At 35.3% G+C, this 13210-nt stretch overlaps 1 protein-coding gene across 1 annotated transcript in view; it reads right to left on the bottom strand.

Moving 5' to 3' along the window:
- Tsp (Thrombospondin) overlaps positions 1-13210 on the bottom strand; it is a 52956-nt gene that overhangs the window by 31037 nt on the left and 8709 nt on the right. Inside the window, exons 2-9 of the mRNA XM_065222055.1 lie at positions 10910-10995; positions 10781-10844; positions 10540-10643; positions 10271-10482; positions 10056-10209; positions 8195-8341; positions 7954-8133; positions 7770-7887 (exon numbers count right to left, since the gene is read on the bottom strand). Of these exons, the coding sequence (XP_065078127.1) occupies positions 7770-7887; positions 7954-8133; positions 8195-8341; positions 10056-10209; positions 10271-10482; positions 10540-10643; positions 10781-10844; positions 10910-10982 (1052 nt within the window). The 5' untranslated portion in view covers positions 10983-10995. The remainder of the gene's footprint in view (positions 1-7769; positions 7888-7953; positions 8134-8194; positions 8342-10055; positions 10210-10270; positions 10483-10539; positions 10644-10780; positions 10845-10909; positions 10996-13210) is intronic.

The following is a 13210-nucleotide window of genomic DNA, read 5'->3' as shown; positions in this document are numbered from 1 at the left end:
TGAGGCCAGAAGAATAGGACATGAATATTGATAGTATAATATTTGTGAAAGCAAGGTAATGTTAGTCTAACGAGTAATATAATAAGATATAAAATAAGAAATGCTTTCAATCATTGCAATTTAATTTCACATACAATATTTTAAAACTATGTAATTAAATTAGAATATGGATCCATGGTCATCAGAAACATATAAAACTTCAACAAAAGGGTGGCTGGTAAAAACACCACAGCTTGCTCATGGCGTTATTATTCTCGGTGATCCGCACACTAGACGAGCAGCTCTACAATAGGGTTAACTGACATCTCAGCAAAAGTAATGTTTGATTGCTGAATTTTGGAAACTGTTTCGCTGAATCTAACTAAAAAAACACTTTTCGGGTTTGTTCAGAGTTCAACTTTTTTCATTATGTGATAGAAAACATATAGGGGAAATGAATGTAATGTCGGTCTAAATGCCTCTTATTTGGGCCCATACATACATTCAGCAATCGACTAAATTTTCAATAGCGACCAAAATATAAATTAGTACCGTCCCAATGACGCGTTCATTTAGATAAAATTGATGAATGGCAGATTTTTAGCGATGGGCCCAATCTTAGAGCCATAGGCCAACATTATTGCCATTTCCCCTATTTAGATTTTCTCAGGAATATAAGGTAGAAACTGGATTTTTTACATCATTTTTCAATATTTTTAGAATAATTTAAACGTGTCAGATTGTTCTTTTTTGGGATAGCTTCACGTTCACGTTTTAATAATGCATACTTTATGCCCTAATGCATAACATCGAGCAATTAATTTCCAATTTTGTCAGGGTCAACATTCAATAGGTGCGAGAATAGGATTTAACCCCCATCGAAGACAGATGGCGAGGTGCTGAGGTAGTACGGGATGTGAAGCGTGTCATCCGGGGAAATTCCCTACAGAGTTGGGTTGGGTGAAAAAGAAGATTTCCTCCTTACTACATCTCCTCAATTGGAAGGGGGATATATTTTATGACTGAAATATGGACAAATACTTCCCATTTAAGACGCAGGGGCACCGGATACATTCCTGCCAGGACGAAGACAGTGTAGTAGCTAAAGGTGCATCGTTGGACAACACCAGTCAGGAAATGGAGGACGAGGTAGAGGTGCTTGAGCAAAATATAAACAAAATGGACGCAATGACCACGATGTCCAAGGCAAGTAAGTGAACCGTTGTGTGAGTGAAAACGAGAAAAAGCAGTAAAACTCCGGTTCAAGTAGGTTACACGACATTTTCGAGGGAGACTGGGACTACCCATTGAATGAGTAAATATATTACCTATTTATGAGTATTTGCTACTCAAAAATTAATACTTACTACTTGTTTTTGTAGTTGTAATTACTCATAAATGGGTAAAATTTTACTAATTTAATGGGTAGTCCCAGTTTCCCTCGAAAATGCTTACTTTGTAGTCATTATTGGGTATTTTGCGGTTACCGTGTAATGATGAGGTCAATGAAAAGGCTCTAGAATTATGGACGAAACAAAGTAGGAAGAAGGACGAATAGAGTATGATGCAGGAGAGGTAGTAATGAGCATGTACTAAAACCGTACTAAGAAGAATTCAAAATAATATGTATCCTGATTTTTTTTTATTGATTGCCCTCCGACTCCGTTGAGTTGTTTTTACGACATTTGAAGGAAGATAGAAAAATATAATAATAAAATATCAAAGCAACCTGTTCACTTTCCTACTGACTCTAAACCAAAGCGTAAAATCCCATAGAGCTAGAACGTCAAAATGGAAGACATGTTGGGCTCAACTTGAATTGGCGTTGACGGCAATTCTGTAGCTCTTTACTCCTATGGTAAAATCCGTAAGCAAACGTCAGAATGTGCGTGAAACATAGCGGACTTTGTACTATCCTTTCACTCCACCGAAAAATCCCATAAGAAACTGTCAATCTTTTCTATAAGAGACAATTTTTCGACGATGCCGTCAACGCCAATGTGCGGGGTTTTACCGAGGAAGTGCCCATATCTTATCTGTCCCATGTATTTTGACAGATTCCATCATCGAATTTTTACCTTTTTGATTTTGGTGCAGTTTATCATTTGACACTACTTGAAATGTATTTGTTTTGTTTGTCGATTTTCAGGACATTCTTGATTCCGAATCGTTTTAATGAAAGTCAAAGCAATGCAATCGAGTTCCGACAAAGTTCCGAGTTGTCTGCATTTGGGAGGATAGGAAGAGTAGATGGCAACAAAAAGCAGTGAAGAACTTATCTCACAGCCTAAGTTGACCTATCGCCCACAGTAAGTAGAGGGAGCCATCAGCTTTCCGTCCCTATGAAGGATACAAGGACGCCGGAACTTTCCGAGGCACAACGTTGGGTCGTTTTCTGAAACTCTGTCGACATCTTATGGGAGATCGACTAAGGGGAGAATGCAATTCGTAAACCCAGTATTGCAGCCGAATAATTTATTTAAAAAAATCTTGTTCAATAATGCCACTATTTCCTTGAAGCGGTTCCAAATAATTGTTGTGTGTGATTAATGAAGTCATCGACAAATGTTTGACAACTTCAATGTTGTACTCCCACAAAATTACGTTTTGAGTATTCCCTTGGATTTGACAGGGACGGTAAACTAAGATTAGTTGAATGAAAGATTTATGAAAGATCTTCAATTTCTCACGAATTAGACGCCAGTCTTGCAAACAAACTATACATGTCGGTAAAATTTACATTCTCGTACCTGGATGCTATTGGTAGTTTGCGTTTGTAAGCTTTTATTCGCAAGAAATCGACTACAAAAGGCTTTGTTTACTAAAGCTGGTTCGTTTTTTTGAAATGTTGATTAAGAAATAGAGGGGAAAATCGAACAATTTCGTATTGGTCTTTATTCGTCAAACTTGAGCATTTTGCATATTATGGTAAAAGTATCACCAAATAAATTGCTCTGTTTGTTCAGCAGAGAAAGCACTCATTTTAAATTGTGCCCTGATTCATAACCCGGAGGTCTTAAACTCTTTATTATGGTAATGGAAATAGCCAGAAATAGCAAAAACAGGCAGATGACAGAGTGGGGAAATGAATCACTTCTTCAAGCTAATTCAGTGTGGAGGTACCAATGTCGCTTAATACGCGCGAGTGTTCGACCTTAAACCATTGGTACCAGATAATAATCTAACGTTGCTGCTGGGATAATACGGGAAAGTGAAGTGCGTCATCCGAGTGAAATTCTATGCGGAGTTGTGCGCAACACGTACACAGGTGTGCGAGGTGTATACATAGATGTGAATGAGAGGATTCCCTCCTCACTGCATTTCCTCAATTGGAGTATATTTTATGACGAAAATAAGGATGAATGCTGCCTTTCTCATATGGAGGGGCACCGGATGAATTGCTGCCACCAGGACGAGAAAAAGCAGCAGCAGTACGTGCGCTGATGTAGTGAGCAAAACGTGGTCAAAATGGACGTGACGACCCTGATGATCGAGGTGAGTAAGGGAGATCTTGTTTTCCGTGCTGAGCACCAATGCTACCGACGCCAGGGAGACAGCTCCCACACCTGGACTCCACGTATCGACCCATCAGCTCTTGAACCGGGGACCAACGGCTTTACTTCCCTTCCGAAGAAGGCGTGATCAGAGATGTTATGCCTCAAAACATCCTGGCGGCGCCGACTGGGATTGAACCCAGGCCTGCTGGGGTGAGAGATAATCAAGCTTACCACTACACCACCGGCGCCGCTATATTCACTTCTTTCAGTGTACTAAACTGATAAAATTTTAAAGATTGTTTCTATGTGTCCCACACATGAATTTTTGCAATGTGATCAACAAATGATATCTATGACACATATATAGCCGACACGGACCGATACTTAATATGTGTACACATTAAAGCCATGTGTAACCACACATACTATTCATTTGACTCATAAATTTCATGTATATTCCTGGGTGGATTCTGTTTATGTGTGGTCACATGAAAATCATGTGGAATTTGTCATGGAAATTCGTCAATAAAAAAATGTGTGGAATTCTATATATAATCGAATTAGCGTAATAAGCACACTCAAATTTAGTGAAGTTTACTGGACCATTAATAATTTAAAAATGTAGCTGAATAGTTAATCCGCTAACTTAAGTTTAGCTTCGCTATTTAACGATTAGCGAATTAGTGAAAATGAGCCTACCGCTGATTACAACATAGCTTATATGATGTGATGTCAACTATATCCTGAACATATAATTTGAACTTCAAGCTATTGATCTATACATTTCAACCAAAATCCCATTTTAAATTTAAACTAAATATACCAGCTCGTTTTACAATCATCGCTGTACATTTTGGAAGCTTAAAAATGCACTCCATTTCCCTTAGAGATGAACCAGCCTAAGGCTAAAAGTCTCGTTAATAAAGAGAAAAAAAAAGAACTCAATTTTTTTATGTTTTCTTAAATGCAACGTGTCAACCCATCATTTCAATGACGCATAGTTAGCCTATCAGTGCGAAACGAAAATGAAAAAGAGGCACGCTTAGAACGGTTGTGGATTTTCTCGTCTCACCCCTTTCAATGAATGTTATGTCGATTTTCGAGTTGAAATGCAGCCTAATTTAGGCCGTTCGCAATGCTGTTGTATTTTACAAGGACTGTTTCAATTTGAAACTAGAACAGAAACGCACCTCTCGCAGTGCTGAGTTGCAGTTTCATTTTTCGAGCACTATTTTGCACCAGATTTGCAACTGCTCGACTATTCTGTTTTATTTCTGAGCGAGTTTGGAACACGAATGGAACTCTGTTTCAAATTTCTTTGGATGTGTTAGAGATGTTTCGAGAGCTTCACAAATAAAAACGGAGAATTTCATAGAGAACAGTAAAGTTTATGGAACTTGATGATTACAAACATCTTTTAGAACTGTGCGTTGCGCTGATCGTGTTGCAGTTTTATTTTTGACAGTTTCAAATTATAGAATTGACGAGTAGTTAAAAACAATTTTGTAACTCAGCATTGCGAACGGCCTTAGGCAATCAATTTGCCATCTCATTCGAGCAGTTGAAAATTACGTTTCTTACCACTCGAACTTGAAAGTAAAACAAGTGGTGCAAAATAGTAATTTGTTGGTCCTGTTTTGTGAATAGTGGTAGAAATTCACACTGAAACTGCTTGAAGAAGTGGTTCGTTTCCCCTCTCTGTCATCTGCCCTTTCAATTAGTCTAATATACGTTATGTCCCGTATTCGTAACTTTTTGTAGGTAATTTTGTGGATGGACGATAAATTAAACACATTACTTGTAATCTTGGGCCTCCCTTTGATCAGTCGACAACGTGCAGTTACAAAGCAAAACCATGCTGATGGCTGGGTTCGATTCCCGGTCCGAGCTAGGCATTTTTCAGGTTGGATAATTTTTCGACTTCCCTGGGCATAGAGTATGATTGTACTTGCCACGCAATTACTAATGCAAAAATGACACATGTTTCCACGTGAGAAATGCTTTAAAATAAATTTTCATTTTTCATTATTTACGTCTTGAAACATCGGTTGATGAGCTTCATGAAAGACGAACAGATCAAATTCAAGTGCTCTTTCACACGTCCGCTTCACTGAAGCTTGAAAAATCACGAATGAAGCGACGGGAGAATGAGAGAAAAACGATTGAAAATGTGTTTATAGACGCCGACTGATGTGCTAAAATGCTGCGAAGCTGCTCGACTTCAACAGAAAAAGAAAGCTAGCAGTCTCTTCGTCACATCGATTTTGTCTATTGAAGCTGATATTGTTTCAACCAATTAATGTTTATTTGATTTTGGTTATCTCACCCAAATTAGGCCCGCTGATAAAGTTGAAACATTTCCTCCCATAGATATTTGGACCAGCATACGATTCAGAAACAATTATGCTCTGCGATGCCAGCCTTAGTGCCATTGTTTATTGAAGGAATTAATGTGAATTAATGTGAGGAATTAATTGTTTAATTAATTTACCGTTTTGTTAGTTAGCATCAACACCAGGAAGCATTATGTTTTGTTTGGATTTATATTTATGAGGTTTCAATGTTTTATGTATCAAAAAGTCAGTTCATGGAGATAGTTTTGTGAATATTTGCTTTGAATGTGCGAACTTAGAATATCAATGAAAAGTGTTAGTTTCTCCGAATTATTTTAATGATTCACATTGCAAATCAATTTAATTACACTGTCTTTTTACGGTAAACTCATTCGTGTTTTCAGCTCTGACATCGTGAAGTATGTTCATTATGTTTGTGATGCATTTTGTAATAGTATAAAATAAACGGAGTTTCAAAGTGCAATATTTCCCAAATGGTTCCGGGTACCTTCAATAACATAACTACTTAATCGTGCTAAACATACAACATACTACAAAACTATTACTATTGAACATCATGTGTATATTAGCGACAATCAAAATAACGTAAACTTTTGGTTATCTTTTGGCTACGCTAAATAAACCTCACCTGTAATTTGGATAAATTGGTAGAATGGACGTAGTCAATATATTTTGAAAATGTATCTAAATCCTTGCAGTAATGAGTTCAATTTGAACTTTAAAATTTTTAAAAAGGTCTAGGACTATATCAGTCAGCGAACGTTTAGTGTATTGGTTTTGAAGTTTTATTTGAAGTAGACATTTATCTCAATTTAAAAAAAAATGGAAATTGCTGGTTTCCCGGCAAAGTTCCCAAAATTTACAATTTATGCTTTTCAATTGCAGAAAAAAATATCTTTGTGAGGGTTCACATTTCTGTAAAATCTGTTATGGTTTCTATGTTATTTAGTCATACGGATGATTTACCATTCAAATACAAATTCTTGACATAAGCAAATAAAATTCAACTTGTTAAAGTGGGCGTTGATGGGTTGAAGTTCAGGTCGAAAATAAAACAAAAACAGGCTGTATTTGAAGTTAAAATTTATCCCACTTTAATAAAAAAAACAATGGGTTTTGCTGGTTTCCAGGGTAGGTTCCTTTCATTTCTAATTTATGATCTTCAAAAGCAAAATACAAAATTCGTGCGGAAATTTTGCAAACAACTTTGTTTTTAAATATTTGTTCGAAATAACACTAACCGTGTCAATGTGTAAGTTTGATTATTAAATTTGTATTCGTGATTGAAAGTGTTGCCAAATATTATGAAAATTTCTATTATAAAAATACTAATACTTCGACTACTGATTGATAGAACTGCGAATCTCCTCGTATAAGTTTCATCTAAATATCTAAGGATGTGAATATTGTCTCTATGGTGATCTCGAGAGGAGGTTATATTTCACACTATTGTTGGTTTTGATTTCTATTTTATAATCCCGATCCGAAACACCATTGTTATGTTTGTGCTTTATATTTTCGTCTACGTTACCTTAAGTTAAACTTATTGGGGTTTCAAATATAGTTTAAAACAAAGTTTGAATTAACATAGTTCGTTTTATTAAATCTTTAATTATTGATAATTTAATCATTGATTTGAATTTTTGAAATAAGACCACTCAAATATGTAAAAACTTTTAAGTAGGTCGTGCTGTTGAAACAGTTGATATTCAATACTATAAATTCCATAGAGCTGAAATAAATACTCCATGTTTTAATCTCATTGAGGTTATTGTCAGCCTGTTGTACATTTTTGAGCTAACTTATGTTCGTTGACATTTAATACTTGTGACATTTGATCGTTATGACACAAAAGTGTAAATATACAAGTCAAAAACCTCGATCATTGAATCTCAAATGATCAGTATAACAATGTTAACTACAATATATGGATAGTTACGAGAAACATGGTCTTTCAGCACAAGTAACTCCTGGTTTGCAGTTTATGCCGTCACCAATGTAACCTCGAGGGCAATGTCCACATCTCATTCCGTTCTGTGTATCATAGCAATGTACACCTAGAAATTAAATATGGTAATACGATAAAATATGGTCGATGATATTATGTTACCACTACGGCTTACCTGGAAAGCATGGATTATTGTTCTGACAACTTTCTCGCAATTGCTCTGGTGCCTTTTGGCACCCTGCACAATTTTCAATCAAACTTCTGAGTTGTTGTATCTCGTCCCGTTGTCTTCTTACATCTTCACGCAATTCTCTGACCATCGTAATTAGCTCATTTAGTGATCTTGCGAGATTTTCTGTAAAATAGTCATACGCTTCAATTAATTCATTTTATCATGGATCTAAACTGATACTAACCATCACAATCTCCATGTAAGATCGGGATATCACCTCTAGTATTGGTATTTCTGAGTTCAAATCTTTCCTCGCGATATTTGTCGTTCCCTCGATACCAATTACGAACATCTCGTTTCTTGTTTCTTTCGTAGGATGTTCCGTCCTCAACTGAAATTAAATCATTAATTTGAAATATGGATTGTATTCTATAGTTTATCATTGCTATAGCTTATTTTTCCAATTTCAATATAATGAAGAATAGACGAACCAACCAAAAGTCTCGATAGTAAAAAAAAAATTAGACTACAATGCATTAAGGATTAAAAGCACACGTAGCTACGAATGCCCTACAAAACGCAGATAAAAATATATGTTTAAATGTTAGATACATTCATTAAATGTTGCTAACGCTGATATGTGTAGCTTTGATGATAACTGCTTATAATAAACAAAACGAACCATTTACATAAGACCCTGTGATAAAATCCAGGGATATTTTTTTTTCATTGCCCACACACTAAATACGACAAAATGTGCGTAAAATCTATTTGGTGCCTTGGGTGCACTTATTCCTTAGTTCATAACAGCAAGTTCGCAGAAGGCCTTAAGACGATACAACGTAAAAGATCTCTTTAATTATATTCTGCAGTTTTGAGCAAGGTTGCAAAGACTCATTTCAGCTAAAATAATGTTTTTCGGAATAATAAAACCAAAAGATGGTATGATGGCATGTTTTACTTGTAACTTACAAGAAGAGGTTACAAAGTATGCGTTGGAAACATAAAACCTGTAAATTTTGCTTTCTATGAGTCACAATCAGCGATTTGCTGATCGCTGAGTGAGTGAGTGAGTGAGTGAGTGAGTGAGTTTGGGAAAAATCGCTGATTGTGACTCTCATGAAGTGAAATAAACAGGTTTAATATGTCAAACACATTCTTTGCAACCTCTTCTTGTATCCTACCAATTCAAAATTTGATCATGGCATCTAATTATTTCATAATTTAGAAAAACATTGTTTTAGCTGAAATGAGTCTTTGCAACCTTGGTTTTGAGGAGTTCAGTTAGAAATGCAAAATACAATTCCTATATGCTGTGATTTTTTTCTTCAAATTTTTGGATATATAAACTATGGTTATTGTTGCAGTATATCAACTTTTTTTTTGCTGTCATTATATTTAGTCTCTCCGGTATTCCGGTAATTTGGTCTGAATAAAATTGTTTAGTTGTAGCGTAAACGAAAAATAGTTAATTATTATCTAACAGGTATGTCTGTGGACGCCGTGGCCCCCGTTGTTGCAATTTTTTCCATATTGGGTATTTTTTTGAATGTCATGCATCCACTCAAAAATGTCCATGTCATGTAACATTTTTCATGACACGCAACACTTTCCTTGTTACGCTACATTGTTCACACTATTTTGATTTTTACACTTCAGCTGATCTGTGATCGGTGGTCGTCGCTTCTGCATCTGGTTGTCTTGGTGCGTTACACACTGATGGTGGTAAGCTCCAACTCGGAAAAACTTAGAGCCGTTTTGATTTAATAAACGGGATTTAATCTGATGATAATACTGAGATTGACCATGAGATTGGGCTTTTATTACAATTAATATAGGGTAGCTGTACCAGTTATGGTGTGTTCCAATTATGGCATTTGGGAATTCCATAGGCCATAATTGGAATGCACCATAAAAAGAACGTATAGCTATGGTATGGCACATCTACCCTATCAAACAAATTATTAAAAGAAAATCTATCACATTAAAAAATAATATAAAATGTTATAAAAACCGTTTTAAAAATACTAAAAAATTGAAACAAAACTTAGTACCTATATATGTATTATTGGTTGAAGACGTTAAAGGCAGTTTGTTTTCCTTACCTTGTTCATAAACGGATTTTTTGTTCTTGAGGAGCTTTTCCGCCGAACCAGCTTTCTTAACATGTTTTCGTTTCAGAAGATTTTGACAACTTGTCCTAGAAAGAGCATTTTCAACAGATGAATCCAAATGAAGTGGATACTTGCGTTCTCTGAACTAGAAGAGGTAGATTTACTTTATTTTGTATGTCTTAATAAGGAATCAAGAAGAATCTTACTAATTTAACACTCGGATCGTCAAGGCTTAGGTACAGTTTTGATAAATCAATGTCTAAATCTAACTTAGCTCCTTCCTTACAGTCTATGTAGAGTACCAGTGAATTGTGGCTAAATAGTATAGCCAATGACCGAATAGTGGTTGTTTCATTCATTCCGGGAATCTCAAGGTACTTTGAATACAGCTTCGTATTTGAGTTTACATCAACGGTTACTACAAAAAATAAGGATAAATAGATAAAGCGTAACATTTTTAGTTGCTGTGACTTACCTTTTTTTCCTTTACGATCTAAATAAAAAGAAAATTTATTCTTTGCCGCAGGAAAATCAATCATAAACAGCGCCTCTATCGATAGGCGAAATTTTCTACGTGGTCTACAAAGTAAGATGAATACATTTATTATGCTATCGATTAAAAATCAACACTTTCAGAAATATAAAAAAGGTTATATCCTATGTAAATAGAAAAGTACTTAACCTACTAAATACATTATATAATTTAAACTACTTACCGAATATGCCTCAGTGAAATGATGAAGTCGTTCTTGATGTATTGTTCCAGTTCATTTGAAGCAACTTTGAAATGAATTATTACATTAAATGCTCCCCACAACAACAGTTATTCCAATTATTTATCTCACCTGGATCAAGCGATAATGATAAACCTTCATTTGAGAGCCACGCTATGCAAAATAAAAGCAATATTTTCCTCATTGTTCTCCAAGTACTGAAATTGAATTACAAAACAAAGGCACTATAAAATTGTATCAACAGAGAGTCAAATACATTAATATTACATAAGCTTTATTTCAACTCCCCCTTTGGAGAGGGATGGTGAGGAGTTCGGTAAAGAGAGTGCAATTCTATACTTTCATCTCCTCATCTATCTATAGAAATTACGACAGAAAGTCTGTTATGACTCAAATTTATGTCAAAATTGACGCTCGTTTACATGATTTTTTCTAAGTGTGTAGGAAATACGGCTGGAGTAGATAATGTTAATGCTAGAGTCATTTAAGATTGCTATCGTGCCATTCGACACACTCTGCTGGACCTTATTAATCAACATTGCAATCTGGGCACGTGCCAAAAATTTGGAAAGAATCTCTATAGTTGAAGATGCTAATTTTAAATAACAGACTAAAGTGGTAATTTTAATACGATAGATGAGGAGATGAAAGTATTGTATACCCCTCACCATCCCTATCCAACGGGAGAGTTTGGTAAAGAGAGATGATCAACCCGACTTGTACCTTTCTCAAAGTTGTCCTTGCTCGCTTCTACTCTCTATATACAATTTTTACACTGCCGTACTCTAACGGAACTATCAACTCTATACTTTCATCTCCTCATCTATCGTATGAAAATTACCACTTTAGTCTGTTATTTGAAATTAGCATTTTCAACTATGTAAATCGTTAACTTCACGCAGAAGTAATACAAACAAATAGTTAAAGAATCTTTAGTTGTTCCTATACAACATGTTGCTGGGACGATTAAAGTCGATGAGTTTCGTCCCATCAACATGGTGCATACATTAGAGATAATTTTAGAACTTGTTGTAAGAGGCCAGCTATTAGAATATTTGAATAGTAACTGTTTGTTGATACCGGAACAATCGGGTTACCGGGAAGGTCATTCTTGTGAAACCGTGTTAAACTTAGTGTTAGCTAAATGGAAAGAAAACTTGGAGCGTAAATATATGATTGTTACTGTGTTTTGGATCTAAAACGCGCTTTATAAACAATTGCTATGCCTTTATTGTTAAGAACAATCAAGGGCTTTGAAATTTCGGGTTCTGCACACAGTATCATCTGCAAAAAGATTATTGTTGCAAAATCGTAAAACACGTCTCATGTCATTAATATATATATATAATAAATAACAGGGGCCCTAATACACTTCCCTGGGGCACCCAAGGTTATTCCCAACGGGACTGGAAACAGAATCATTAAAAACAGTTCGTAGAGTTCTGTCAGACAAATAGCTTTCAAAACATTTATATGCAGTACTCGTAATTCCAAAGCGCTTGATTGATCTTAACAATAAAGGGCCTAGAAATTGTTTCAAAAGCACGTTTTAAATCCAAAAAAACAGCAACAAACGTATCCTTACACTCCACTTCGCTAATACCACATTCAAGAATCCCAAAATGCTCTCCACGTAGCTAATGAACAGCTCCTAATGACTTTTTTATATTCTTCTTCTTTTCTTCTTCTTCTAGGCTATTTACGCTTCTGTAGCGAGTGTTTTTTCGGCTTGAGTTCTAGATGCACTCCACAGTTATAAATTGGGAGCTTTCTACGCCAACCAACGCATGAATTTTAATAATGTTTGGCAAGTACAACCCGAGCAGGAACGAATATCTCGATACATTAAATTGGTATGGATGAACCTGACATAAGAAGTGAAATACCAAAAAATAAATGTACCACAATACCATTCCAATACCAAATTATGATAAAGCAATACCAAAGCAATATTCTTTTGGTTTCCAAGTATCAATTTTTGTTATTTGCAAAGTATTTTGCATGCAATTTTTTGGTATTATTCTTTGGTATTTTACCTTTTATGTCATGCTGATCAATACCAAATTTTGGTATCATGTCAGAATTAGGTATTCATTAGTTATTTTCTCCTGCTCGGGTAGGGAAGTCAAGAAAATTTCCAACCTGAAAGATTTCCTCGACAAGACCAGAAATCAAACCCGCTGCTCTTCATGCTTGGTAATACCGTGCCATTAACGCTCATTTACTGCAAAATTATGCTTCATTACATTTAAGAGCATTTATATTTTCTTGAAAAACAAAACTGAGTTAAGTTCATAAAGTTATGGAAAACTAAAGCATAAATATTGCATATAATGCTTAAAGCTAATTTTTTTTATTGAATCTTCGAATAAAACATGTGTTTTTGTTATTATAATCATTCTCTGAAGCTGA

The sequence above is a fragment of the Ochlerotatus camptorhynchus genome, unplaced genomic scaffold, assembly GCF_037179485.1.
Source record: "Ochlerotatus camptorhynchus isolate MF236.1 unplaced genomic scaffold, CSIRO-AGI_Acam_v1.1 ptg000155l, whole genome shotgun sequence".
NCBI lineage: Eukaryota > Metazoa > Arthropoda > Insecta > Diptera > Culicidae > Ochlerotatus > Ochlerotatus camptorhynchus.
Note: the sequence above shows the minus strand (reverse complement) of the source record. Positions and strands in the feature narration are given on the sequence as shown.